At 32.3% G+C, this 27852-nt stretch overlaps 1 protein-coding gene across 1 annotated transcript; it reads left to right on the top strand.

Annotated features, from left to right (window-relative positions):
- Positions 1–22615: 22615 nt before the first annotated feature.
- On the top strand, positions 22616–27356 carry LOC110103953 (ACT domain-containing protein ACR2). The gene is made up of 8 exons (XM_020832856.2): positions 22616–22909; positions 23891–23962; positions 24073–24118; positions 24190–24304; positions 25288–25355; positions 25537–26199; positions 26587–26691; positions 26893–27356. Exons 2-8 carry the CDS (start codon positions 23892–23894, stop codon positions 27226–27228), a joined length of 1404 nt encoding a protein of 467 aa, XP_020688515.1. The 5' UTR covers positions 22616–22909; position 23891; the 3' UTR covers positions 27229–27356.
- The last annotated feature ends 496 nt before the right edge of the window (positions 27357–27852 follow it).

Genomic DNA, 27852 nt, shown 5'->3' with positions numbered 1-27852 from the left:
CTTTATGCCTAGCCCTGATGGATTTACTTTAAAATTTTTCTAACAGTGTTGGAATATTATCAAAGAGGACCTCTACACTGCTATTATGACCATTTTTAAAAATGATAATATCCTTAAATTTTTCTCTAGCACCTCTAATGTTCTTATCTCAAAGACTATTAACCCTAAATATTAGAATTATTTTAGACTTATCGTTATTTGCTCTACTTTTCATAAGCTTATTTCTAAAAGTTTATCCTCTTAATTGACCTTTATTCTTCCAATGATCATATCTAAAAATCAAACAGGCTTTGTTAAAGGGCGAAGCATTGCTGATAATGTTCTTCTTGCTCAAGCGCTTGTTCATGATATCAACAAAAATGTTAAGGCCATAATTTAATCTTTAAATTGGATATCTTCAAAGATTATGATAATATCAGTTTGAATTTTATCTATAAAATACTAAATTTATTTGGTTTTGATAACAAATTAATTAATCTTATTAAGAACATTATTAAAAATGTTTGATGTTCTATCATTATTAATGGCAGTTCTAAGGGTTTTTTAAAGCTACCCAAGGAATTAGACAAGGAGATCCTCTATCTCCTACTTTGTACATCATTATGATTGAATATCTTTTGAGAGGCTTAATTCACTATTATACTTACTATAAAAGCATTTGGTATAGTAATTCTTGTGGTCTTGATATTCCTCACCTTTTTTTGTTGATGATTATTCTTTTATGTAATGGTTCCATTAATAGTATTAAAAAAATTAAGTACTTAAATTTGTTTCAAAAAGAAAGTTGATTGTAGTTTAATAATTCCAAAAGAACTTATTTTCTTTGCAGGGACTTCTGTTGTTGGGGCATGTCATCTTTGCAATGCAACAATATTAGTTAGCTCATTGGATCCTATAAAGGCCATAAAAAATGCTTTTTGATTTGATAAAATTTTTTCTTCTATTTCCAAAATGCTTTCCACTTTGTATTTTTAGTTTCTTTCCATAGGGGCTAAACCTATGTTGATCAATAATGTATTATGCTCCATGCCTTTTTACTTGTTTCAAACTATTAATCCAACTATTGAGGTTTATAATAGGCTTGAGAAAATTATTAATAAAATTTTTTGGGGCTCTTCCTTGAATCACAAAAAAAATCATTGGTTTACTTGGACTTACTATACTGGCACTTATAAGGAAAGTGGATTGGGTTGCGAACCCATTGTTAATATAGTCACTGGTTTCTCTTAGAAGATGTGGTGGAAATTTAGATCAAATAATTCTTTATGGGACAACTTCATGAATTGTAAGTACTATAAAAAATATTCAATTACCTACTTTATGCTTTTTCAAAAATGGCCAATCCTCTATTTGGCATAGCATTACAAGATTAAATGGTTGGGTGAATATACTCTTCAACGGGGACTTGGAAATGGTGCTATCCATTTCTGGCAGGATGATTGGATTAGAAATGGGTCTCTTGACTCCATTTTCAATACGCATTCTACCTACCCCTTGAAAGTCTCCAGCTTCATTAGGAAGGAGGATTGGGGAGTCTACTTGTTGAAGGATATTCTTCCCTCTAATATTGTTGACACTATTAAAGACATTCCTATTAACACTTATATTAATGATATTGCCTTATTTAAATTATCTCATAATGAGAATTTAATTTTAAGAGGATGTGGGATAATTTTAGAATTAAGAAAGAATCTATCATTGTTTTTGATAGAATTTGGAATCACTCCACTCTTATTTCTACTTCTATCCTCACTTGGAGAATTATTAAAGGATTCATTTCTATCGACAGCAAACTTAAAAAAAGGTATTTATTTTGTTTCTAGATGCCAATGTTGTTCTCAAATTGAAACTTTACATCATGATGCTTTCATTCATGGTTTCATTTCTAGGAAGGTGTGGGCTAATTTGGAGAATTTAGGCCTCCATGGAATTTGCAATATTGGTATTTTTCTTTCTTTTTTGTCTACCTAGTTCTATAACTGTTCCAAAGGCCATATATCCTTTGGTATCCCTATGCTTGTCTTTTATTTCATTTGGATGGAAAAAAATATTAGTAAGTATAACAACATTAAGATGCATCATCAATGGGTGATCAATTGCCTTAAAACTAAAGTTCAACAACTTGCCACTGCTAATATTTTGAAACCTCATCATTCTGCTATAAGTGCAGTCGGTATTCTTATTTGAACATTATTTTCCCCGGCTCTAATATCAATAAAGGTCTATTAGTATTAACCGGATGAAACCCTCTATTCATGAATTTAAACTCAATATTGATGGTGTTGTTAATATTAATTGTATGGGATGTGGTGGCCTTATCAGAGACCATTTGGGTTCCTTTATTGTTTGTTTTCCTATTAATATCTCCTCTAGTAATGTTATTTATGCTGAAATGTATGCTCTTTTATAAAATTTTACTTTTAACTATTGATTATAACATATCTAATATTTGGTTTGAATCTGACTCTAAAATGTTGATTTCTTTTGTGAATTCTTGTATTTGTCAAAATGCAAATTTATTATACCTTTTTAGTAAGATCATTGTTTTGTTGAGGAAAATAAACTTTAGGATATCATATATCTGAGGTGAAGGTAATGTATGTGCTGATTGGCCTGCTAAAGTTGGAACTAAATCTTCAAATTCCTCTTACTTTAATAAAGACTCCAATCATGATCTTCTTAGTGGTTTCATAAGGTTGGACAAGTTAGGCCTTATTTGAGAGGATAATGGTTGGTCTCTATAATTTTATGGTTGCTATATGACTATTGATTTGTTGCTTGCTTGTCGGTTATGATATATTATTTTCAAATAATTGCCTTTTGTTGTCTTTGGGTTTCTCTGCTTTAGGTTGAGTTCTACTGTGATTTCCATGGTTTTGGTTCTAAGTTTTCTAGCAATTAGCATTTTTCTTTTAGTTGAGGGCTTTCCTCATTTTGTTGTTTTGTCTCTGTTGCTCCCATGCCCCAATTTACCTATTAGATGTTTTTTCTTTATCACTTTCTAGAATTTCATATATCCACTGCTTTTTGTTTGTTTGTATTGGGTAGCACTCACTTGGTTTTGTTTGTGCAAGCTCCTTTTGTTTGTCTTCCTTAATTGGTTGAATGCTTCTAGAGCTTTGTTCTTTTGATCTATTAATGATTGTTGCTCTTCGAGCATTTGTGTTATAGCTTCCTTTATATATTTATATTTTGTATTCAAGCGGGGATCTTAAGTTTGTAGGTTTTATTTTAATTTTATTTTGGATGTAGGATCTTTTTCAAAACTTGTAGTTATTTTTTGGAATTAACGTGCAGGCCCTCTACGGATTTAACCAAATAATAATAATAATAATTATTATAATAATAATATAGATTTGTGTGAAGGAGAAAAAATATGAGTGTCAAAAATAATATATGTTGTTCAAAGTGGACACAGTTTTCGTTATCTTAATTTAGACCATTGCCTTCCATTGCCCTTTATAAAAAGGTCTTTGATTATTCGAGCATCTTTTCATCACAATATATATGCTATAGATGAGTGAGTGGACAAAAATTATCGCAAGAAAGCTGAACAAATTTTATCTATGTTATTCCTTAAAGAATTTTGTAAAAGTTCATAATATCTCTAAATTTACATTAATTTTTTTTACAATACCTCAAGATATACACACATCATAAATCATCAAAATTCTGAAGGAATTCCTTACAGAAAATTTGTTCCAAGAAATTAGCTCAAGGTTTCTATCCTCTTTGAGACCTTGTTCAGGGAACTTTTATTTGGTCCGGTGAACGTACGTAGAGCTACGTTCGGCCGGCACTAAGATCGCAGGCACAAAACGAGAAATCCGAGCAATACCAAAATAACGAGAAATACGATTATGTGAAAACAAAATACTGAGTAATACAGAGCAATACTGAGTAATCCCAAAAAATACCGAGTTTTTTTCTAAAACTCGATATTTTTTGGGATTACTGGTATTGGTCTTCACAGAGCGGTATTCCTTGTTATTACCAAACAATACATAGCAATACCGAACCCACACTACAGGAAAACCTGTTATTACGGCGGACGTAATCGCCGGAAACAATGCACAATCCGACGGAACAGTTAGTTTCCGGCGCATGTTCCGGCGCAAATATCTCCGCCGGTTTATGGTGCGTCGATAATTTGTTTCCGACGTATATTTTGCGCGCGGAAACATTTTCGGCGCCGTTTCCGACGCATTACCGGCGCATTACCCGGTTTGTTTGCCGACGTGAAGAATATGAAAATTCCGGCGCCCAATGCGCCGGTATTTACCGTCGAATAATGCGACGGTAATTAACGACGGATAGGTCGCCGGAGTTGCGCCATCGAAATTCCACGGTTATGTTACGACGCAATTCTTGCGCCGGTAATTACCCGGCGGAATATCCGCCGGACTTGCGACGGTAGTGGCGACGGATCATATTCGCGGTAGTACAATACACTTGTTGTATCGTCTTTTCCGACGGATTACCGGCGCATAATCCGCCGGAAACCTGTAGCATTGACAAAAAAAAATTGCTTCCAGCCAACAATCCCATTTCCACACCTGCAAACTATCAATTCTAACACATACAAGTTCCACAAAGGTTCACAACAGTTCCACAACTTCACAATAATTTATAACAGTTTCACAACAGTATTATATTAAAATCAACTGATAACATCATATTAAAAGTATTGTCCAAATAACATAAGTTCACATAAAAATACAAGTTTCATTTCAACTAATTATCTTCACAGCAACAGATAATTCTGAGTGAGTCGTGCACCCTTTCCAGATTGGTTGCTGTGCAGCATGCAATAAATCATAAAATTTTGTGCCTCGTATTCGGTAACTCTTCATAAATTCCAGTTGCATCATGAACTAATTCTCAAGATTTGGACGGATATTTTCCGCCTCAGCAACATTACTACTTGTAGAAGGACGCATTGATAATCAAATTGTGGCCTCATATCACCATGACAAGTCCAATACAATACGTGGCATAAATCCTTTGCGTACAGATCAACAGTTACGTCATCTGGTTCTAGGATCACTAGATTTTTGTGTTTAGAAACATGGACATCGAAACTTTCCTTCAGATATAAAGATCGGCAGCTGTTTCGCTTGCTGAATGAAAAAGTCACCCCATTGATGAATTCATCTGTTAATGTCTTCCGACTTTGAGATAATCGGTTATACATCCAACTTTGTTGATTTCTAATATCCATAACCTATAAATAAGAGTAAAAAATTAATGGATTTATATATTTCTAATATCCATAACCTAAAATTATGTTACACTTATTAATGAATTGATTGCTCAAAGTCACAATCCCTCACTAAGTCTACTAACCACTAAAGCAAAAAGATATGGAGTAATGCTGATTTCCATAATCCAACTTTACCTTCAATCCCTCTCTAGTATTATCAACAAGAAGAATATCATTAACCAAAAGCATGCACCAAGGTATATCCTAAAGCAAATGTCTAGTGATAACATCCATGACTAAAGCAAAAAGATATGGACTTAAGTTTTACCTTCACTCCCTCTCTAGTCTTATCACAAGAAGAATACATCAACAAAAGCATGCACCAAGGTATATCCTATAGCAAATGTCTAGTGATAACATCCATGACTAAAGCAAAAAGATTTTTCAAATTTACCTTCAACTCCCTTTCTAGTCTTATCAAAAAAGAAGAATATCATTAACCAAAAGCATGCACCAAGGTATATCCTCTAGCAAATGTCTAGTGATAACATCCATGACTAAAGCAAAAAGATATGGACTTAAGCTTACCTTCAACTCCCTCTCTAGTCTTATCAACAAGAAGAATATCATCAACAAAAAGCATGCACCAAGGTATATATCCTATAGCAATATGTCTAGTGATAACATCCATGACTAAAACAAAGATTTTTCAAATTTACCTTCAACTCCTCTCTAATCTTATCAACAAGAAGAATATCATAACAAAAAGCATGCACCAAGGTATGTCCTCTAGCAAATGTCTAGTGATAACATCCATGACTAAAGCAAAAAGATAGCAAAAAAAAAAATGCAATACCGATTGAGAGAGGGAGATGCTCGGCGGCGCGCGACCAGGAGAGAGGGAGATGCTCGGCGAAGTCCGGTGACCGTCAGCGGCGAAGTTCGGTGACCGTCGGCGACGTCAATCCACGGCGAGCGACGAACGGCGACGGGCGAAGGAGGCGAGGTGAGAGAGAGTAGCGAAAAGAATGACGGCCCAGAGGGCTCCGATTCGCATTTTAGGGCTTTTAGCGGCGGAATTTCCGGCGGAACGTCCGCCGGTAATGTTACTGTCGGACAATGCGCTAGAACGTTTTCGTTGAGTTTAAATAAGCGGCGCAAATCCGCCGGTAACGTGCGCCGGAACGTTTCCGCCGTAATCTGGCCAGAAATAATCCAGAGCCCTTTTCACCGGCGTAATTCCCGGCGCAATGGACGCCGGTAAATTTCCGGCGTCAGTTCCGCCGAAAATAACGCCGTAAACTTTACGTCGCATCATTCGCCGGAACCTGCGCCGTCAATGCCGGCGCAAAAATATCCGCCGGAAATTCCGACGGTAATCGCGTGTTTTCCCGTAGTGCAATACCGAGCAAAAACTGAGTAACAATCCTCTGACCGAACGTAGAGCTACGTCCGATCAGAGGACGTAATAAAAGTTGTTCAGGACAAGCATATGACGTATTATTTTTCAACTACAACATAGTTTTAATATTTTATTAGACAATTTCTTTTTATCATGTAAGAAATAATAATTTCTTATAATCATCTTTATAGTTAACTTATAAATTAAAACAAAATTAAATATAGTGTAAAATTAATAGTGTTTTTCATGTCTTTTAAGTGGTCACAAAAATATTTTATTTTATATGCTTAGATTTCCATAATAATTTTCAGAGATTCTTAGTACATTAAATGTTTCTTAGTTAGGATCACGGCTTCATTTACGATGGCTTTCTTACTGCTTATTAAAAAAAAATTCTAAAAATTTCTAATACAAAAACTTTAATTTTTGTTCTGGAAAGCATCTTTTAAAATCAGGAAGAAAATAGTCCCAAATAAAGCCTAAATATTTTATTAAGGGTTCGTTTGGGACTGCTTTTTTACTACTTCTTAAAGTAGCTTTTTAGTACAAAAATTGAAATTTTGTACTAAAAACCTGTTTTCAGAAGCAGTAAAAACGTTGTCCCAAACAAAGCCTAAGTAGGATATTACAACCAGTCCTATTAGGCAATTTTCTTCATTAGACAATTATAATTAAGAAACTATTTAGTTAAGAAAGATAATAATTAGATCTTCAGTCAGATTTTCCCTCATTACTTCACTTCTAATTGAGATGCTAAATTTATAAGCTAAGAAAATTACTATATATAGACCTTCAATTTGACTAACTTCAGCTTACCTTCTACAAGCCGACAGATATGCCAAGGATGTAATAGATTTTGTCTTGTGGTTGTTGACCATCCAAAATAATGGGATTAAGTAATTTGAAACTCAGCAAAAATTCAAAATTGGCATCACTATTAAAAAAACATATTTTTATTGTAGCAATTGCAATGTAGTTAACATATTAGTAATATGAGGTAATAATGATTTATTGAATTATAAATAAACTAAAAGTCTCAAAATTTTTTAGTGCTTTCAAATTGCAGTTTACATTTTGAATGGATAAGATTGGGATAACCAAATTAATATAAAGTCACGAATGCATAAAAGAGGTTGATATTTTCGATTTTATTAGGAAAAATACTATGCGCATGTAGATCATGCGTCAAGAGATACTATCATTCATTGAATGATATAAATGACCACATTATCTCTAATGCATTTTTTACCAGATATATTGTTTGGAATCGACATGGGGAGGACCATAATTTTGACATTGGAGTTGCAGAAAATGAAACTGTTGGTAGTAGCTCTAAATTTATATCACAAATTGTTCAAATTAACCATCCCGATGTAGATGCTATTGAAGGATTTTTGAGAGATACATTCCTCCAATCAATGAATTGATTACTTAAACAGATCATCAATAAAACTTTACTCAAGATTCAACGATTGATGGTGAAAAACTCTCAAAATATTAGAAGGTGCAGGTGCAAAATTATATCTAGGATGTAAGACATTTTTAAAGCTACCATTTATATTGCACCTTTTTCATTTGAAATGTCTAAATTTTTGGATTACCCAATCTTTCGATATGCTATTAGAGTTATTGATTGAAGCCTTTGTTGAGGGGACTTCATTTGCCCAGAATCACATACGAGGTTAAGAAATTTATGAAGGCTCCTAACCAAAATGTCTAATCAAAATGTATGCTCATCTTTGGAGCATCAAGATGGGCTCCCAACCAAAAGAGTAATATTGCACAAGAAAAGAAGTCTCAAAAGAAGACTGCTAAAATTGTTCAATATTTTGCTTGGATTCTGAGACTAAACAGATTATTAAAAATAAAGAAAAAAATCTATAGATGAGATGATATGAATTCTTCTAAAAAAATAAAGATGGTATGTTATGCCACCTAGTTAATGGAGAAGCATAAAAATCTTACATTTTCTCTTTCATAATTTTTTCTATAGATCCATGTGATGTTTGTCATGGCGTGGCTATTGATGGCTTTAATCCTTAAATATTATGAACAGTACATACAAAATTTGGCCCATTCTTTTGATGCAATATAATATGCCTTCTTTGAGTGGAAGGATGCAATCATCCTTCGTTCTATTAAAGATTATACCTTCTGAGAGAAGTTATGAAATTACATTGACATTTCTCTCAAACCCCTAATTCATGAGCTGCAACAACTATGGCAAGATATACAATGTCAAGATCCTGGTACTAGGCCAAATTTCATAATGCGTGTAGCATTATTGTGGACTATTGATTACTTTCCTACATATTTCATGTTGTATAAATAGAGTAATAAAGGAAGATTTGATTTCCCATGTTGTGCACATAATACATAGTCTCGATAATTTTCTAAGAGTAAAAAGTTTGCTTATCAGGACTGTCATGTATTACTTAAGGACATTTTGCCTACTACTGCACGATCATGTGCGTTGTCAAACAAAGTTATGATAATCATTATTGGCATTTCATGATTCCTAAAATCTCTATGTGCAAAGGTGAAAAATCCAAATGACTTGAAGAAGTTGCAAAAATAAATTGCATTAACTTTATTAAATATGGAGTGATACTTCCTACCATACTTCACTATCATGATCCTCATGCTCATTCACTTCATTGAAGAAGTGAAATCGATGAACTTGTATATTATAGATGGAAGTATCCTTTTAAGAGGAAATCATTATTAAGTTATTGTTTAGACATGTTTTTTTCTCAAATGAGAATGCCCAAAAATTATTTTTGTAACTTGCTGGTATTTTCTTGTATTGAAGGATTATGTTGTTAAAAAGTCACAAACATAGTGGTCAATTACTAAGAGGCATATTGCTGAAGAGGGAATTTCATTTTGTTCAAAATATTTAGATGACTTATATAAAACATCAAAGAAGATGTTTACAAAAATTTTATTGAATGACAGCGGTGCATGCAAGTTCTTAAGTGCTGGATCTCTCTTAAGTCAGGTGATGGCATGCATGTTAGACGAGGTTTCATTAGTACAAGTTCATATATATATGTGTTTAGACACCATGATAATTTAACAATGTATGTAGTGTGTTTCAAGGAAGAGGAGATAAAAAAAGATAAAGAAATGCACCTATAACTCTTTTGGAACTTGAAAAACTTGTGAATGAGCACTTTCATGATCAGTTTAGAAATAAAGTGACTTGTTAGCACCTTTTACTTAATAATAATTGAAATTATATTCATAAAATGTGCTACTTTAATTTATTCCTTAGATACATGTAGATTTCATGCACCTTAGATGCACCAACTTTAAAAATTAGAGCCTTGTTGTTGGTCCTAAATATGTACCATGACATTTCAAAGGATTGTATATAAATATATATCACTTTTATACAAAAGCTTATGATAAAAACAGTAAAACACAAAATTATGGAGAATTTAAAGCAACTAAAGTTGGAAACTTTCATAATTATAGTCGAGTGAATGACATTATTGAGATTAATTATTTAGATTTATTTTGTGTTGTTTTATTCAAATGTGATTGGGCTAATACAATTACATCTAGTGTAAAAGTAGATCATTATGTCAATACATTAGTTAACTTTACACATTTGATACAAAACTATGAAAAATGGGAACATGATCCTTTTGTATTCTCATCGAAAGTTGAACCCATTTTTTTTCATTGAAGATCCAAAAAATAAAAACTAAAAGTTTGCTATAAAAGCAAAACAAAGAGACGTGATTGATTCATGTATGTCACAAAACAATAATTCGATGTAATGTTATGTAAGTAATCATGAGTTTCCATTTTAATTATGCATAGATGTTGCTATTTACTTATTCATATTATGAATCTTTAATAATGTCATAACATAACATAGGTACGACAGGTAGTGGTTTATTGTGTAGTGCAAAAAAGTTCATATGATGGGGATCCTTAAGTGCGGGAGATAGTAGCTAATCTCCAAATAACCCCTCGACCCTAATGCACCTAGATTCAATAGAGGGCATCAGACTTTTGAGGCCCAGTAAGCCCACAAATAGTCCTTTCAGGAGACCCCTCTATAGGTGCCCCCAACAAAAGATGGAATTTGGCTTATAGGTTCATTTTGATATTTGATATTTGTATATTCATATGTACATTAACATGCACACTTTAGCTATCTTATATAATTTTTTTCTTAGATGACTAGGTGCACCAAGGAGGAGAGGGAAAAAAACTTGCATAGACATACAAAGCATGCCACCATGAACACGAGTTCACATTGAGGTTAATGACAATTGGGTGCCATGCAATAGTATGGAGTCCATATTGCTTAGTTCTCATTCTCTATGAGTTAAAGCAAGAGATCCTATTTTGGCACCAATATCATTCTCAAATTGTTGTGATAAGGGAAGGAGCCCTTCAAAGAATGCTAGCTAAAGTTGAGGTAAATGTTATATTAACAACATATATTATTTATTATGGGTTTTTAACCTTACCACTTAATATTTTGTAGGACAAATTTGATTTTCCTACATAAATAATTCATTGGATTTTTCAATTACTTATCGTAAAGTGGCACAATCACAAAATTAATCTAGAGGTAGAGCACTTGGATAGCAAGCCCATAGAGGAGATTATAGAGGATGTCCCCACATGAAAGGATTTAGAGCAACGATATTAACTAGTTAATCAATGGTCACAATCATAGGACCTGGTAAACTTTTAAGAGTAAAACTGCTAATGACTTCTTTTAAAATTAATATGACCATATGAGAGGGTTACCAAAAGTGTTGAAATGCCAAAAAAATAGATATGCCCTCATAAAATAGGTTGAATGAGCTCAATTAGGAGATAACAAAAGACTGTATAAAATTTATTTGATTAGAATATAATTTCTAAGAAGTAATAAAAAGTAATTCTCATCTTTTAGATATGCAATACAAGATTATCTTCCATTATGAAAAATCAATCGTATACAAAAAGATCAATCTTTGTCATCTAATGAAGCCTGGCTAGAAAAAGGTAATCTTAACTAATTCAGTAAGTAGTTGATAAGATGACAATTTTGAACTGTAAGTTTTTTTTTTAGGCACATGCTTATGATATCCTTCCAAAGGAAGGGCTAATTCCATAAGATAAAAATTTAGAGATAAATAAGAGGGTGGTCAAGGTTGTTATAGGGCCTAAACATCCTAGGAGAGTGCAAACACAAGGGTTTGGGGTCACTCCAACCTAATATTTATCTTAGAGCACCAAGCAGTAGTCGTAGCAGTAATTTACTCATTTTGCATGACTTGAGGAGAAGATGCTAACACTTTAGAATGAAATTTTGAATCATACAATAATACTAGGGTAAACATCCACATATAGGAAGCTCATCTATGGAAAATAAAATTGAATAAATATTTTTCATTTATATTTTAACTCATTATATGTTATTTATGAATGATTTATTTATTATTATCAGGGAGGAAACGACCAATTTTCCCCTAAATGACATCAAAAGTGAAAAAGAAGAAAAGGGAGAAAGGTCAATAGAAAAGTAGATGACTAATGAAGTATTTTTGGAAGAAAAATTGTAATCGACTATAAAAAAAATTTTAGTTTATGGACTAAGTACTTCTGCTTGATTAGAGACTCATAGGCCGAATATGTTGTTATAAGAAATTATTTTGTGATGTCATAATTCCCTTCTTTATTCTTATATTGTTGTATTTTTAGCTAAGGAATATAGATGTTATAATTCCATTTGCTCGTATATAATATTTTCTGAGGTGTTGGAGCTTTGTTAGTCCCTGTGAAGATGAAGTATTTCTATGATGACTATGAATATGGTTTGAATTTCAATCATTTTAATGCCTTTGGAAGACCATTTTGGCCCACTTGTAGCTCACTCTTTAGATACATTGTTAGTTTTTCATCATGCTTAGATCATGATCATAATTATTTCACATAGGCATGATTTTTACAACTCATCTTCTAGATGTCACATTATACAGCTATATAATTATACATCAAAATGATTGTAATCTTTTTTTTTTAATGATAATTATAACAACGGTTTAAACCACTACTATCCTTCAATAGTGCAATTTTCTAAACCACTGGTAAGCTACATATAAGTAGTGGTTAACATAACTACTATATACCAGAAAAGTAATAATCACTCCTAAAGCCATCTTCTTACAGCATTCCTAAGACTGCTTCAAAAGCCCTTTTCTAGTGAATACAAATACAAAGAATTTGCAGTAATAACAAAATCACTGCAATGAATTTATTAGCATTTTATACAACTGCTATTGCTTAAAAAATGTGTTGGTAAAGCCATAAATACTAGTTGTGCATATTTATTACACCTTCTTCTTTTTTATTAAAATAATTAATAGGTAAAGATATAATAAGGGTAAGTATAAAACTTAGTATATTAAAAAAATTCCATAAAAAAAATTCATTTCTTTGTAAGAAATATAATATGTATCTTTATCAAGTTTATAATTAATGACATAGAATAATATTTTATTTATCATTTTTATCAATTTATACAAAATTAATAAATTCTATAATAAATAGCTAATAATATAGTTTCATTTATAAGCTTAATGAATATTTTTATGCACTGATATTTCATTGCATATGTATGAATCTTTTAACATTTAACTCCTAATATATATCAGCAATATTCATATAAACTAATAATGCTTAAGTTAGCTATTTTTCATATCACATCATTTCATTATCATAGCCATAGTTGGACAGTGAGTCTTCTTTATCTTGAATGTGATCATCATTCAATTGTTTATAAGTATTCTATTCAATCTCATAACATCAAGACACGTTACACAAACATGTGTATATTCAATCATAACCCTTTATACCTTAGAAGAAAATTCTTCATCTATTTTTTGTAAATATAAGGGCAATCATTATATTTAAAAATTTGTGGATCATTCATTTAGTCTTCCTTTCATATAAATGAACATCAATCATTTATAAAATTCATCTCTTAATATATATATATATCTCTCATCTCTTACATCCCAATTAGATAATCGTGCTAAATTTTGACTTTTCTTCATGCTACATGTTATACTTTCCTTTAATTAATCATATTAATCAGATTAATAATTAGCAAAAATAATTATATTAATTTTAATTATATTAATTTTAGTCTTCTTTAATCATTTTAATTATAATAATACTAAAAAATTAAGCCAAGTTTCTAAATTAAGATATACTTACCACCACTCAATATATTGAATATATCTTTCTCATTTATAATCCAAATTTTAAGTTCTTATATAATTTGAGAAGCTAATAAAACTCTTCACATTTTTTTTTTCATAATGATTCAATTCAGCCTCTAAGTACCTTAAAAGTCTTAAAAATTGATATTAAAATATAAAATTTTACATCAAACAAAATAATTTAATTGAATTAATTTCACCATATCATGGTTAACAAAATAATGGAGATCAAGTCAGAATATTTTATTATAAACTTTATTTTATAGCATATGTTATGATAAAATTGTTATAATACTAAAAATTATTATTTTAAGTCATTACACATGGTTTGAATCAAGTTTTCTCTAGTGTCAATTTGGGTTAACAGATCGAATTTAAGTTTGACTAAGTAGTAGACCTAACATAATATGCTTGATCAGAGCTTGACCTATTTTCTTATATAGGGTAAAATATTTGGCCAAAAACTGACCTATTTAAATACCTATGAGAAGGTTATGAAACCACCAACTCTTTGAGTTAACACCGAAAGGACATTGCTCTCTATTTGGGACATAATATCCTCAATCCCATAATTAATATAATAAGGAATTTATTTGGCACTATTTACTCTTCAAGGCTTTTGAATTTAGAATGTCTTTCTAGGGTTTTTGGTAAATAGAGATCTTGTATCTTCTAAGGCTTAAACCTTTTAGATATCATGTACCTTGTAAAAACTATATATTTTAAATTTTTAATTAGATGAGTGAAGACTATATTTGAAATTTTCCCACTTTGGCTCTTTGGAAGGAAACCAAGGTACATCAGTTTTTTTTTTTTTTTTTTTTTTAATATTTTGGCAAAATTTTATGTTGAAAATATCAATAAAAATTTCTACCAGAAAAATAGGCAAAAGTTTTTGCCATAAATTCCAACAAAAATTTCTTGCAAAAATTTTGAGGTTTTTCCACCAAAAATATTTTTAAGTTTCCTTATCAAAGATTTCTGGAAAAAAAAATCCATCATAAATTTATTGAAAACCTTTAGCAAGTACTAAAAAATCTCTCGACCTTCTATTTGCATGAAAATCAATTATAATTCATAATAGATCATTCCAACACATTACAACAAACTAATATAATTTAAAACTAACATTCTAAGCTAACAATAATAAAATAAATCTTTCACTAAAGAAAAGTGTACAACAAACATAATATTACAAGATTCTTTTAATTTTCTTGTTAAATTTAACATTGAGTTCATCATACAATACATGTTGTACACCTAATCATCCTCAATCGATCTCTTCACTCTACTCTGGCTCTTGAACCTTCTTCTTTTGTTATTATTTTCTATATGACCTCAGCTTCACCTATATCTCAGATTATTATGTTAGTATATCAGCTTATAGTTATCACATCGCTCTAACTACTCAGTGAAAGAAACAACGCATCCTTTGTCTATCTCCTCAATGCCTCTATCATCATAGGCTGCTGAGCTGGACTATTGTCTTATATGCGTACTCTTGGGAGCATAGTCTATACACTCTCTCCTTTTGCCTTCCTCCCATTGCCTATGACCATTTGCTATAGTCATAAAATTGTGTAGATCTCAAAGTGAATCTCTCATCAATGGAAGGTTAAATCTCGTGAACTTTTATATAATCTTCCCGGGATAAATGAAATACATATAAACCCATATAGATTTAATTTATACACATGAACACTATATAAATTTTAAAACTCACATAAGCTTTCTTTGATCATTGATTAACCCACTAGTGTTCATCTTGGTGTTAATGTGTGAGTGTATGCATCTCCAATGTGCTAAGCTCTCTAATATGTACCTCTTTCTACAAAAATCATATTAATACACTAAATAAAAAATAATTTGAATAGATGATGGCTATCTTATTTTTTGTAATAAGAGTTAAGATTTTACTAGTTTTCACCTATGCTCAATGTGCGGCACTAAACCACCAATATAAAGGGAGCTCTATTATGCTCCTTATTCTTAGTGTAATGTGGGATGGCCCAAAATATGATCAATTCACCCCATACACCCTCTCTAAACCATAATGGGTACTCTCATGACTTTTTTTTGTAGTAGTAAACATATTTCACAAGCAATTTAAACTTCTCTTTTCAAAATTATTTCTCATTCTTGCATTATGGTCAGGTAACCACCTAAAGTCTTTCTATTTAAGATAGTTAAATACAAGATGTTAGTATTTATTGTATAAAAATATTTAGACTTATGATAATTATTATTATTTTACCTCCAACACCCTGAACCATATATCTCAAAGATCCTATGGGATTTTCTTCCAAGATAGATAAGAAACATCATATTTACTCCTAATGATACCCCTAACATTATGTGCAGCTACTTGGTAGGATTAAATCTATATAAAATATTAAATTTTAAATATCAATACTAGTTTATATAATTAAGCAAACAAAAATTAATTAACATTAACAACTTACTTATCTCCCTCAGGTTCTACATACTTATGTATATCCTCTAATAATGGTACCTCCTCTCCCCTCTTCTTTGGTGGTGTTGATGGTCTAGCTTGAAGTGGCTATGTTGGAGGTGGGAAATAATAAGGCTCATGGTAAGGAGGATACAATTTTATTGATAAAATTGTTCTATATAAGGTGGTGGCAAGTAATATGGGTAAAAGGGTGTGGAATGTGTGGTATTCGAAAATGGGAATTATGGGCTTCTAACAATAGGAGAAGGAAAGTGTTTCCCCTACCCTAAAATTCATATTGCAAATCTAGGAATCCAACCTTATGTTTTGATGATTACAAATATTATTGAACGATCATTTATTTATTCTTGCTTTATATATTACGTATTTTTTGCATGTAACTAACCATTTCATGTACACTATAATCTAAGCTGGATTGAAGAATCAAGTCTCATAATAGTATAACTTTAGGGTCTACGTGAGTTTGTGTTTAATAGTGTATGCACTTTTTTAATTTCTTATGTTATTTAATTTACTAGATATTGAATAAACAACCAAGCACATACTTAAAAGTGAGAAACTAAGCTCTTGAATATTTTCTAGAAATCATATGATACGATCTACATTATATTATATGAACTACTCAAATAAAAAAAATTCAATTAATTATTAATTCAAATTAATTAAAACTAATATATAACTAATCATATTATACGATCATTAAGTCATACTTGATAATCAACTATTTTGTAAAACTCCATCATCAAATTCTTATTACTTAAATTGAGTAAATTTGAAATTCGAAGAAATCATATTGTATGATCCATTTCATTATGTATGAACATTAAATAAAATTACCTGATTAAATTTTGGTGGATTAATGAACTAAATCATGATTAAATTTCATCAATGATCATACTGTATGATCACTATCAAACAAGATGATCAAAAGAAAGATGGCTAGATGATCTGTGATTATATTGAACTTATCATATTAAACTACTATATATAGTATAATACAATTAAAGATGATATTGAACTAATCATAATGTACTACTATTCATTACACAATACTATCACAATATGGGAACTAAACTATTCAAAATGTATGATTCAAGCATTGTGTTGTACAATCAAAGTACTTTCTTTAATAATTAGAAATTTTTAAGAGCCCACTTCATAAACTAAACATAGGGCTTGAGGGCCACTAAAGTTGACTAGTCAAAGATGTTTTTATTTTTTATTTTTGAGAGAGAGAGAGAGAGAGAGAGAGAGAGAGAGAGATTTGGAGAGTGTAAACATTAGAAGTAAGAGAGAGAAGGTGAGGTTGAGTGAGAGTTTTCCTTTAGGGAGTCAAGGGGTGTGAATTGATTCACATAGTTACTTCGATCAGCCTACATTTTAGGTACTCCTGCCATGTGTTTAGAGCTCTTAGAGAATAGCTATATAAAGAAAATTCTTTAGGATAAAGACTTATTAGTGGAAGAGGCTAAGGACTGGCATATCTGCTGGACTGGGAGGCAAAAAGAGGGATTATCATCTCCACTAGGTTGGGAGGTGAAAAAAGGGATTGACATCTCCACTTGACTAGGAGGCAAAAGGAGAGACCAACATCTTCATTAAGCTTGGAGGCATAAGGAGGGATGACATCTCAAGTGTAACGAGGAGCTGAAGGAAGTAACAACATCTCCATCGTGGCCAAGAGCTAAAGATGTGAATTGACATCTCTACCAGAGTGAGGTGCTAAATGAGGGAATCACATCTCCGCAGGAGTGAGGAGTTAAAGGAGAGAAAACATATTCATTACGCTAGAGGATGGAGGGAGATTCTTTGTAGTCTATAAAGGTCATTCTCCACCTAGTAAGGAAAAGGGCTTCTCCACATAGATATGAGCTAAAGAAGAGCCACGTTAATGAAATACACAAATTGGATGACCTTTAAGGAGTGGATGTTGTTTGATTTTTATCAAACCACTATAAATCTAGTTTTCGTACACTTTACTTTATTGCTACTTATTTTATTGCACTATGGATACCACCGTTGATACAATTGGCTGAAGGAGGAAGATTTTCTAGATTTTGGTTTATATCAAGGTGCACTATAATTACGATATACAACTTCTATCAATTCATCCATATAATACATCACACAACCATTGTTTTAATACTCAATTTTTTTACTAGTCAACCCCAACTTGGATACTAACTTCTTTGTCATATAAAATTCTATGAGAATTAAATTATTCTCATGATTAGTTTCCTTAAGTAGACCTATAAACTCATTGAAACACTCTCGAGGAACATTGTATTCAGCTTTAATGTTGAGCATCCTAACTGCATCAGATAACCTAGAATGTGTATTACACCCATCCAAAATGAGTTATTAAGTAGTACGTAGTAATTCATAGAATTTCTAGGCATTGATGTAGGTGAGTCCTCTATATGTTCTCTTAATTTCAGTCCTTCTGCATAAAAAGTTAATTCTTTATATGTCTTTGCATTCTGATCATCCTTTACTATTCTTGAAATTATGGATAGACCACATTAAGAGTGTGAATATGACATATACTCTCCATGTGAGGTGAAAAATCAATACCTTGCATACGTCCTCTATGTTATAAATCAAGTTTAATCTTATCATGTGTAATGTATGCTGGATTTTTGTGCTTTGAGCAAGAACACCTAAAATTCCCATCTAATAAAAATGAAGGTAGTTGACATGTCTTGTGAATAAAATATTTAACTTCTTTAACAAATTCATTTGTGAGTAACTTTTTCCTAATAACAATCTATTATACCTCCAAGACCTATGACTTTGGATATCAATATATAACTTGACATAACAAATGTTAAAAAAAAAAATTTAATAGTTGAACAAATCTTAAGGTATTTATCTCTTTTCACCACATTCCATTCCCAGTACTTAGGATTGTTCTATTGCAATTAGTGAGTGTATTCATTAATAAAATAAAATAATTATAAGCAATTATATAATTTATGAATTTCCATAAATAATCACCTTTTAAAATAAAATTTTAATCATATATATGTCACACTTCATAATATTATAATTTTAGGCATGAATGCTCCCTAAATAATAACCATTTTGCATGCAATTCTACTATAACAAAGTGATGTATGTAAAAAGATAATTTATGTGAAACCCTAAATATAACTAAAATGTATTTTTAACAAAAAAATAATGGATAAAAAATTAAACAAATTGAAAATGATTAAAGAGATGAAATTTTACCTTCCAAATATTAAATAAATGGATCTAATTGGTTTACAAGTCACCTTTAACAGTGACAGGTGATAGAGAGGCCGAAAGATGTGTTTGGGAGAGAAAAATATGTCAAATGAGAGAGGGAGGTAGGCTTAGTACGAAATAACTTAGATTTACAGACTATATTTTTGTATCATGTGAGTTTTTAATGATACCAAAATATTATTATTGTGATTACTATTTCTCCTAACATACATTGGATATATATATTTTTTCTATTTTCCTTGAGTCTGAGAGAGTGTGATTGTAATTGGGTAATCGTGTACACACACATTGGGGGAATGAGTCAAAACTTTAATTTTTAAAACTAATCATATTGAATGATTTTTAAATTGTACTGGACGATTTGTCATGATAGTTTCTCTAGAACGAAGTTAAGCAAATCAGGCCTAGGAAAATTTTGTACTGTTCGTACTGTATGATAATATTTTCGTACATACGATTCACAGAGTATGAAATGGGTGCATACTAGTTCATTCCCAAACAAACTCACCATTTTTTGAACTGATCGTATTGTATGAAGTGGGGTTCATATAGACGACTCCTAGAGTACGAAATGGGTGCGTACCACTTTCTCCCAAATAATATATTCAGTTTTTGAACTGATCATATTATACAATTTTAGGTTCGTATAGATGGCTCATAGAGTACGAAATGGGGTCATTCATGTTTGTACAAAATAAAGCATGATTTGTTTAAGTTGTTTGTATATACGATTCACAGTGTATGAATTGGGTTCTTACATAATCATACCGAACGAATTTGTTCAATTTTAAACTATTCGTATTGTACGATGTCAGTTCATACATAAGACCAACATAGTATAAAATTAGGTTTGTACATGATCGTAAATGGATTTTTAAACTATTTGTACATATAAAGTATGATTGTACTGTAAATGGATCGTAAAGGACATTGGTACTCTACCATCACCAGAAATGTGAGAAATGATATTGGTACCTTGCCTTAACCAGAAGGGTGAGAAAGGATGTTGGTACTTTGCCATCACCAGGAAGGTGAGAAAGGACATCAGTAGTCTGCCGCACCAGGTTGATGGAACAGAGGTTATTACAAGGGCTTCTCTACCTTACTGTGAGAGAAAAAGAATAATCACTTTGATCTAGTTGGATTGAACCACTATAAAATTTGGTGTTCATCTATTCTTTACTTTTTATTGCATTTTTATTTTTATGTGGTTAAAAAATCTTTTGTGAGAATCTATCGTTGTGCAAAATATATTAAATCAATTTTCTAAATCTCCTAGAAAATTTTTAAATTATCAATTCACCCCCCTCTTGGTTAGCCTTGGGATAGTTTTGTTAGGTTTAACAACCTACTCGAACTTTTAAAAGTTGATAAAGAAAATGAGCATAGAAGACGTGGAGAGTTCAACTAATAATGAAGAATGAGAGAGTAAGCAATCAAGATATAAATATCAATAGAAAAAGTTGAGAGACAATTAAAGAAGGTTAAAAAAAGAAAAGGAGAATGAGTAAGGCTGTCAAAATCGGTTTAACGGTTAGGTTTGGATCAAACCTGAAACTAACCCGACACAAGTTGACCCTCCCCGAACCCGACCCATTTTTTCAAATGGGTCACTTTCTCCAACCAGAACCTGATCAACTTCAAAATAGACCCGACAGAACCTGCCAACAGTCTTTAGGAGGGAGAGGCGGCGACGTTGGCTTCAAGCGACTACAAAAGCATTCAAAAGCATGGAGAGGGAGAGGCGGCGGCGTCGGGAGCGGGAAGTCCCAATTGGATCAGTAAATGAAGGGCTTCACAGCGTTGGTGACGTCATTAGCTTTAGGTAGCGGTGAAGTCTTCAGGAGCGTCGAGAGGGAGAGGCGACAATATCAGGAGAAAGAGTTCCATTTTGGCTTAGTAAATGGAGGGCTTTGGGAGCATGGAGTGGGAGAGGCGTCGGCGTCGGCGTCGGCGAAGCCTTTAAGAACAGGGAGAGATAGAGGCGGCGGCGAGAGAGAGGAGCTTGTTTGGCCGTGTGGGACTTTTTTGTGCAAGAGTGACATGAGAGAGGAGCTAGCTAGGCCGACTCACAGTGCAAACCAGAGAAGAGCGGGTAAGTCTAGGTCGGCTTCTAGTTTGTGGGTTGACCAAGATTCAACCAGTTTTTTCAAACGGGTCGAATCCTGGAACCCGAACCCAACCCATTTGCGAAACAGGTTGACCATAACCTAAAATTTTTGGGTCGAATTTGAGTCGTACTTTCGGGTTGTGTCAAATATTGACACCCCTAAGAATGAGCAAGCACTACCTATGACTAATCATAAAAAGAGAAAAGAGTCTAATCTAAACAAGGATAGAGTGAGCTAGAGATATGGGGAGAAAGTTAGTAAGCCTAATAATAATAATAATAATAATAATAATAATAATAATAATAATAATAATAATAATAATAATAATAATAATAATAATAATAATAATAATAATAATAATAATAATAATAATAATAATAATAATAATAATAATAATAATAATAATAATAATAATAATAATAATAATAATAATAATAATAATAATAATAATAATAATAAATTTAGTATAACTTTTTATGAAAAATTGATGATCCTGAATCTTGTAGAGAAATTTTAATATGCATGATGAGATGAACATACATGTCAAGATATAGTGAGTTCTATTTATCTACCTTTATTCCGCCTTAATTATTTGCAATTTATTGTAATATGAAGATAATAAAATTTGGTTTTAAAGTTCATTTGAATCACATTTAATTTGAATTCCCATCATTTGAAATTTGAATAAATTTTGAAGGATTTATTATTTTAATAAGCATATTTCATGAATTTTCTTGGTTGAAATTTTTTGCTAAATTATAAAAAAAGTTAAAATTAGCTTATCATAAAATTAGCTCATTTGTTATTTTTCTCCAAAAACAAAAAGCAAACAAAAATGTAAGGCTATATTTTTTCGTTCTTCAATCTAGGTATGTCATTTGGGCTTCAAGACCTATTCAAAGGACGAGTTTGCCTTAGAAATCATGTTGACAGAATCAGAAACGAACCGCCAAGTGTGTGGGCTTTGGGACCTACAGCTGCTCTGGAATCGTCCGCGGTTCTCGCTCCATAGATTTTTCTGTAGAGCCTATATAACTCATTCTTCCCTCTCGCAAATGGGAGAAAGCTTCCAAAACCCCTAAAAAAAAAAAGGATCTTTAAGGTTCCAAAAGGCGAAACTCCTCACATCCTCATCTCCGACTTCACCTTCTCTTTTCGCTTTAATCGGTTCTTTCTCTCTATCTCACATCTTTCATCTCAGCTTGCCGTCGACTGGATCTGTAATTTATTCTGGTAAATGCTTATATGTTATTTTTTATTAGCAAATGGAAAATCCCTTGTTGTTGTTGTTGAACCTATTGGGTATATTATTATTAAATTCTTGGTTTATTCATCATTATATGAGTTGACCATTATGAAGGAAGGAGGCTGTGATTTGTTGCTATAGATCTAGGCTTGATTTTGGAATAATTTAACATTTGTCAATCCCATTTCACTAGATATTTGAATCTTACCTCCATTATAAAACTTTTGGGTTGTTACATATTCCAGCTTTTAGCTTTTCATGAGGTTTTTGGTAGAAACATAAGGATGTATTGAATAGTAAACCAAAGGAACGTCATGCTGTTTCACAAGATACTAAACAGTTTGCAGGAATGGGAAGGTATTTTAAACAAGTATTTGTATTGATTAACATGAATTTTTTACCTGGATAATCAATATCATGGTGTATTTTTAGTTGTATTTGCGGCATAGTAGTATGATAGAGTATATTAATTATTAGCCATGTTTTCTTTACATAGATTGGTCATAGGAAATAACAAGGTTGCTACAAAGTTCAGAGAACCATCCTATAGTTGAGCAGAATGTTTTCAACTAATTTTTCTTTCTAATAAGATTTGGATTCATCACATTTTACAATGTTTTGAAGAGGAAAGTCTCTGAAGAAAAAAAAAATGCATTTATTTGTCTTAAATAGTGCCTTTCAAGTTCCATATATGATTGATTTGTTACGATAATCTTAGGCCTGACATCAGTATTTTGACAGGGTTTTTGAAAATCATATGGAGTAACAATGTTGTTTTAGCTTCATCTTTCTTACTCAGGTTTATGAAGACATTAACACATTTTCCTTGGAGATGAAAGCCAAATATTGCTCACACTTCGTAATAGAAGTTACAATCTAAAGTTTATAATATGTATCAAGGAATATAGGGCTTGTACATTGTGGTTTCAAACCATTTTACAGTGAATTAAATTGCATTCTGTTTTCAGCATGATGGAGGTCTGTTACCCTTACTTTGATCCTGATTTTGAGAACCTCAATGAAAGGATATATGGACCAAGGTTAGTCTCTTCTTTCAATTGTAGGCTTTACTCATCTTTTTGAAATTGAGTAGTTGTTGATTTTTTGCACAAGCATTCAACATTGATTTGGTAATCCACTTCAACTGCAGGGTTTATGTGGACAACGACGACTGTGAAAATTGTACAGTTGTGAAGGTAGGCTTCTATCAACATCCCTTAGTTTAGCATTAATGATCTTCTTGTGCTGATAGTTTTTTACACCACAGGTGGATAGCCTTGAAAAACAAGGCCCCTTGCTTGAAGTTCTACAGGTTTTGATTGACATGGATCTACTCATTTCTAAGAGCTATATTTTTTCTGATGCTGGATGGTTTATGGATGGTAAGGTTTTACTGATGCTTTATAGATTGTATCATCTGGTTAATAGTTGATTAAAATTTAGGCTTTCTATGATTTTATTGTTAGTCTATTTAGAACTAATGCTTACAGCTGAGTTCGTTCAGAAATGCAAAATGGTAGAATCCCCCTTTTTTTTTGTTTTATGTATAACTGAACAGAGAAAGATATAGATGAATGTTTGTCCATCAAGAAAATGTGAAGAGTGTATTTTCAGTAAATATTTTGCGCATGCTCCAGAAACTTTGACTTCCTTATCTATGTGAACAACTCAAGGCCTATGGATCCTGCTGAAATTAGGAATTTGAGAGGAAAAAGCTTACTTTATCATACAATATATTCCCTATTTATAGATCTATACACAAGAGGTCTAATGAAGAAACAAATAACTACATAATAATTGCTGAAATAAAATCATTCATAAATCAGATGTCTAGTTATGGAAGGTACCCAATGTATTTCTAGAAGGCCTCCCACTGATCCATCTTTGTAGTCGTTGGATCTACGAGGGAACTGAGGGCTGAGATTTAGCAGATCCGAAGTTCAGAACTTCAAAAAATTAATCAGACTTTCTAATTATTATGATTTTAAATTCAGCTTTTTTCATTCCCCCTTTTTTATATTTTCAATGTAAAGCTTGTAAAATTTTTCATAATTATCTGTTTTAAATGAAGGTTAAGTTTTTGTTTGGATAATTTACATGGGGTTACATGTTAGCCAAACTACTAGCATTTTATGATTTGCTACAACAATAAATCTTTATCCCACTATGTGGGGTTGACCAAGTTATGATTTGCTGGAAAAGAAAAATCATAGGCTGCTTTAGTGTAGTTAGAAGTCAGATTTAAAATTTGCAGGACTCCATTGTGCTTGAATTTGGCATTGCTAGCTCAATCTATATTTAAGAGATATAACATTGTTTTTGCTAAACTTGCGTTATTTGATTTTGTTTGAACATTTTGTTGTAGTTATTCATGTGAAAGACAAACTTGGCAACAAAATCAGAGATAACAGAGTCATTAACTACATACAACAGGTCAGATACCTTCATTAATTAGAATTCTGAATGCACTTAAAAATAATATCAATTGATAGATAGCCTTTTACTTTCTCATTTTGCATGATATAAGCAACTGGACACTTCATTCTATGATTCTCCATTTGATTCTTGTTCTTCTCTGAAGTACTTAAAGTTAACAATGTATCCTTTCTTAAAGGCCATATATCGAAAGGGAGGGCTTAAGAATCCACAAGATCAGGTTATGAGCTCCTATGAAAATAGGTTAAAGTCTGAATCTTGTCATGAGCGCACAGCTATTGAGATAACCGGGATCAATCGGCCTGGTCTTTTCTCAGAGATATCAGCTGTGCTCGCGGAAGAAAAGTGCAATGTCATCGAAGCTCATGCATGGAGTCATAATGGCTTCCTTGCCTGTGTAGTATATGTCTCTGATCAATCAACTGCTTCCTGTATTGATGATCCAATTAGACTTGCCACAATTGAAGGCCATCTCTCAACTGTCCTAGCAAACAACATCCATGATAAGGATCACATTGGTGTTAAAGCATGTTTCATAGAGTCTGATCGCTCAATGTGTCAGACAGAGCGTCGGCTCCACCAGCTCATGTTAGCTAACCGAGATTTTGATGGATCGCAGAGTGGCCCGCATAGTTGTTCGAGCACTCTCGTCCCATCCATGAGAGGCGGAACGGAGAAAATGGTGACTATTGATCGGTGCGTTGAGAAAGGTTATTTGATTGCTTACATTGAGTGCACAGATCGACCAAAGCTTATGTTTGATACCGTGTGCACACTTACCGACATGCATTACGTAATCTTCCATGCTTCCATCACTTCCCATGATCAATTTGCCAGTCAGGTTTGTACTAAACTTTTTCTTTTTTACTTTCATTAGATTAAACTGTTGTTGACAGTGAGTCTGAGTAAAATAGTTAGCTTGTTCTTATTATAAGAGGTCTTTGTTTTCATGTAAGAAATAAGAGAAGGAAATACCTTGCATTGAACTATCTGTAAAGAGGTTGTATAACTTCTTTGCTTATGCTTTTGTACATTTAAAAAAATACACCATGGCATAAGCAGCTAAATGCTAGATTTGAAAATGAAACTTTTGTTGTATATGCTAAACTTCGAGATTCCCAAATCCTTTGTGAATGAACTATATGTGACCAGAACTTCTTATGAAGGAAATGAGATCAAAAGTAATAAGGGAAATATTCAATAATTCAATATGTGTTGGACTATGCAGGAATATTACATCAGACATGAAGATGGTAACATCAAGGACACAGATGAAGAGAGACAAGTAGTTTCAAAATGCTTGGAAGCTGCAGTTGAGCGTCGAGAATGTGAGGTGAGCACCTAATGAAACATTCAGGCTTCATTTTGGACGACTTTCTTACTGCATTTTAAAGTAGCTTTCTAGTACAAAAATTAAAAATTTTATACTAGAAAGTTATTTTAAGAAGGTAAGAAAGCCTACCCAAACGAAACCTCAGTTAGCTAACTTGATGTGCTTCTTCTCTTCACTTCCATTGATCCAATTTGCTGATAGGGACTGCGACTCGAGCTCTGTGCAAGAAATAGTGTGGGATTGCTTCCTTATGTCACAAGAACTCTTCGAGAGCATGGGCTTACTGTTGCTCGAGCAGACATTGAAACGCATGGGGAGAAAACAAACAATGTGTTTTATGTTCAGGATATCTCTGGGAATGAAGTTGACATGGAGATTGTTGATACTCTGAAAAGAGAATTGGAGTCATTGCCCTACCAAGTGAAAACTGAGCTCAAACCCCAAAAGCAGAACTCCATGCAGAGAGTTGGATTCTCATTTACGAACTTGCTTAGATCTCAATTGGAGAAATTTACTCACGGCTTTATATCCCCATGATAGAAATGCAGGGAATTTTTTCTAAATTACCCTTTTTTTTGTTTTTTATTTTACCCTCTGTACAGTTTAGAGTTTCGATCTGCTAGATTGTTGTTCATAATAGAATAAAAATAACCAACTTTCCTCTACTCAGTTATTCTGATTTAATTCAAATAGACATCATAAGCAAATTTTGTTTTTCTTATATTTTGTCCTGTGTAATCTTTAGGGGCTCTTTGGTAGCAGGATTTAGGCCGGATTTGTGTGAAATCTAGTCAAACGGCCAAAAATGCAAAGCCGGATCTCATGGTAAATGAAAGTTGCGGTAGACGGAAAATTACCTCTTTTCATGGTAAATCCTGGATTTCCGAAATCCTCTGATTCGGCGGATTTAACCCTCTATTGGTGCGAGAGGGAAGAAGAGTCCGTTCATTAATGTTGTATAGCTAAACAGTCACACAGGATTTAATCAGATTTATCATGAATGTTATCAAACAGTTTTTAGGATTCAACATAAATTTGGATTTAGAAGATTTATGAAATCATACTTAAATGAAATTATGTATCAAACAGCCCCTTAAGGTTGAGACATTTTCATTAAACTTTCAAAAAATCATGTGTATATTTGGATAAGAATTCAATTTC

Source organism: Dendrobium catenatum, unplaced genomic scaffold (genome assembly GCF_001605985.2).
Source record: "Dendrobium catenatum unplaced genomic scaffold, ASM160598v2 original_scaffold_83099, whole genome shotgun sequence".
NCBI classification, from domain to species: domain Eukaryota; kingdom Viridiplantae; phylum Streptophyta; class Magnoliopsida; order Asparagales; family Orchidaceae; genus Dendrobium; species Dendrobium catenatum.
This window is presented reverse-complemented; position numbering and strand designations above follow the sequence as displayed.

Excerpts from the sequence above, each read along its gene's own strand:
- LOC110103953 (XM_020832856.2), top strand. The coding sequence starts at position 23,892 with ATGATGGAGGTCTGTTACCCTTACTTTGATCCTGATTTTGAGAACCTC. Across the intron at positions 25,356-25,536 it reads TCATTAACTACATACAACAG|GCCATATATCGAAAGGGAGG; the intron begins GTCAGATACCTT and ends CCTTTCTTAAAG. Across the intron at positions 26,692-26,892 it reads TTGAGCGTCGAGAATGTGAG|GGACTGCGACTCGAGCTCTG; the intron begins GTGAGCACCTAA and ends ATTTGCTGATAG.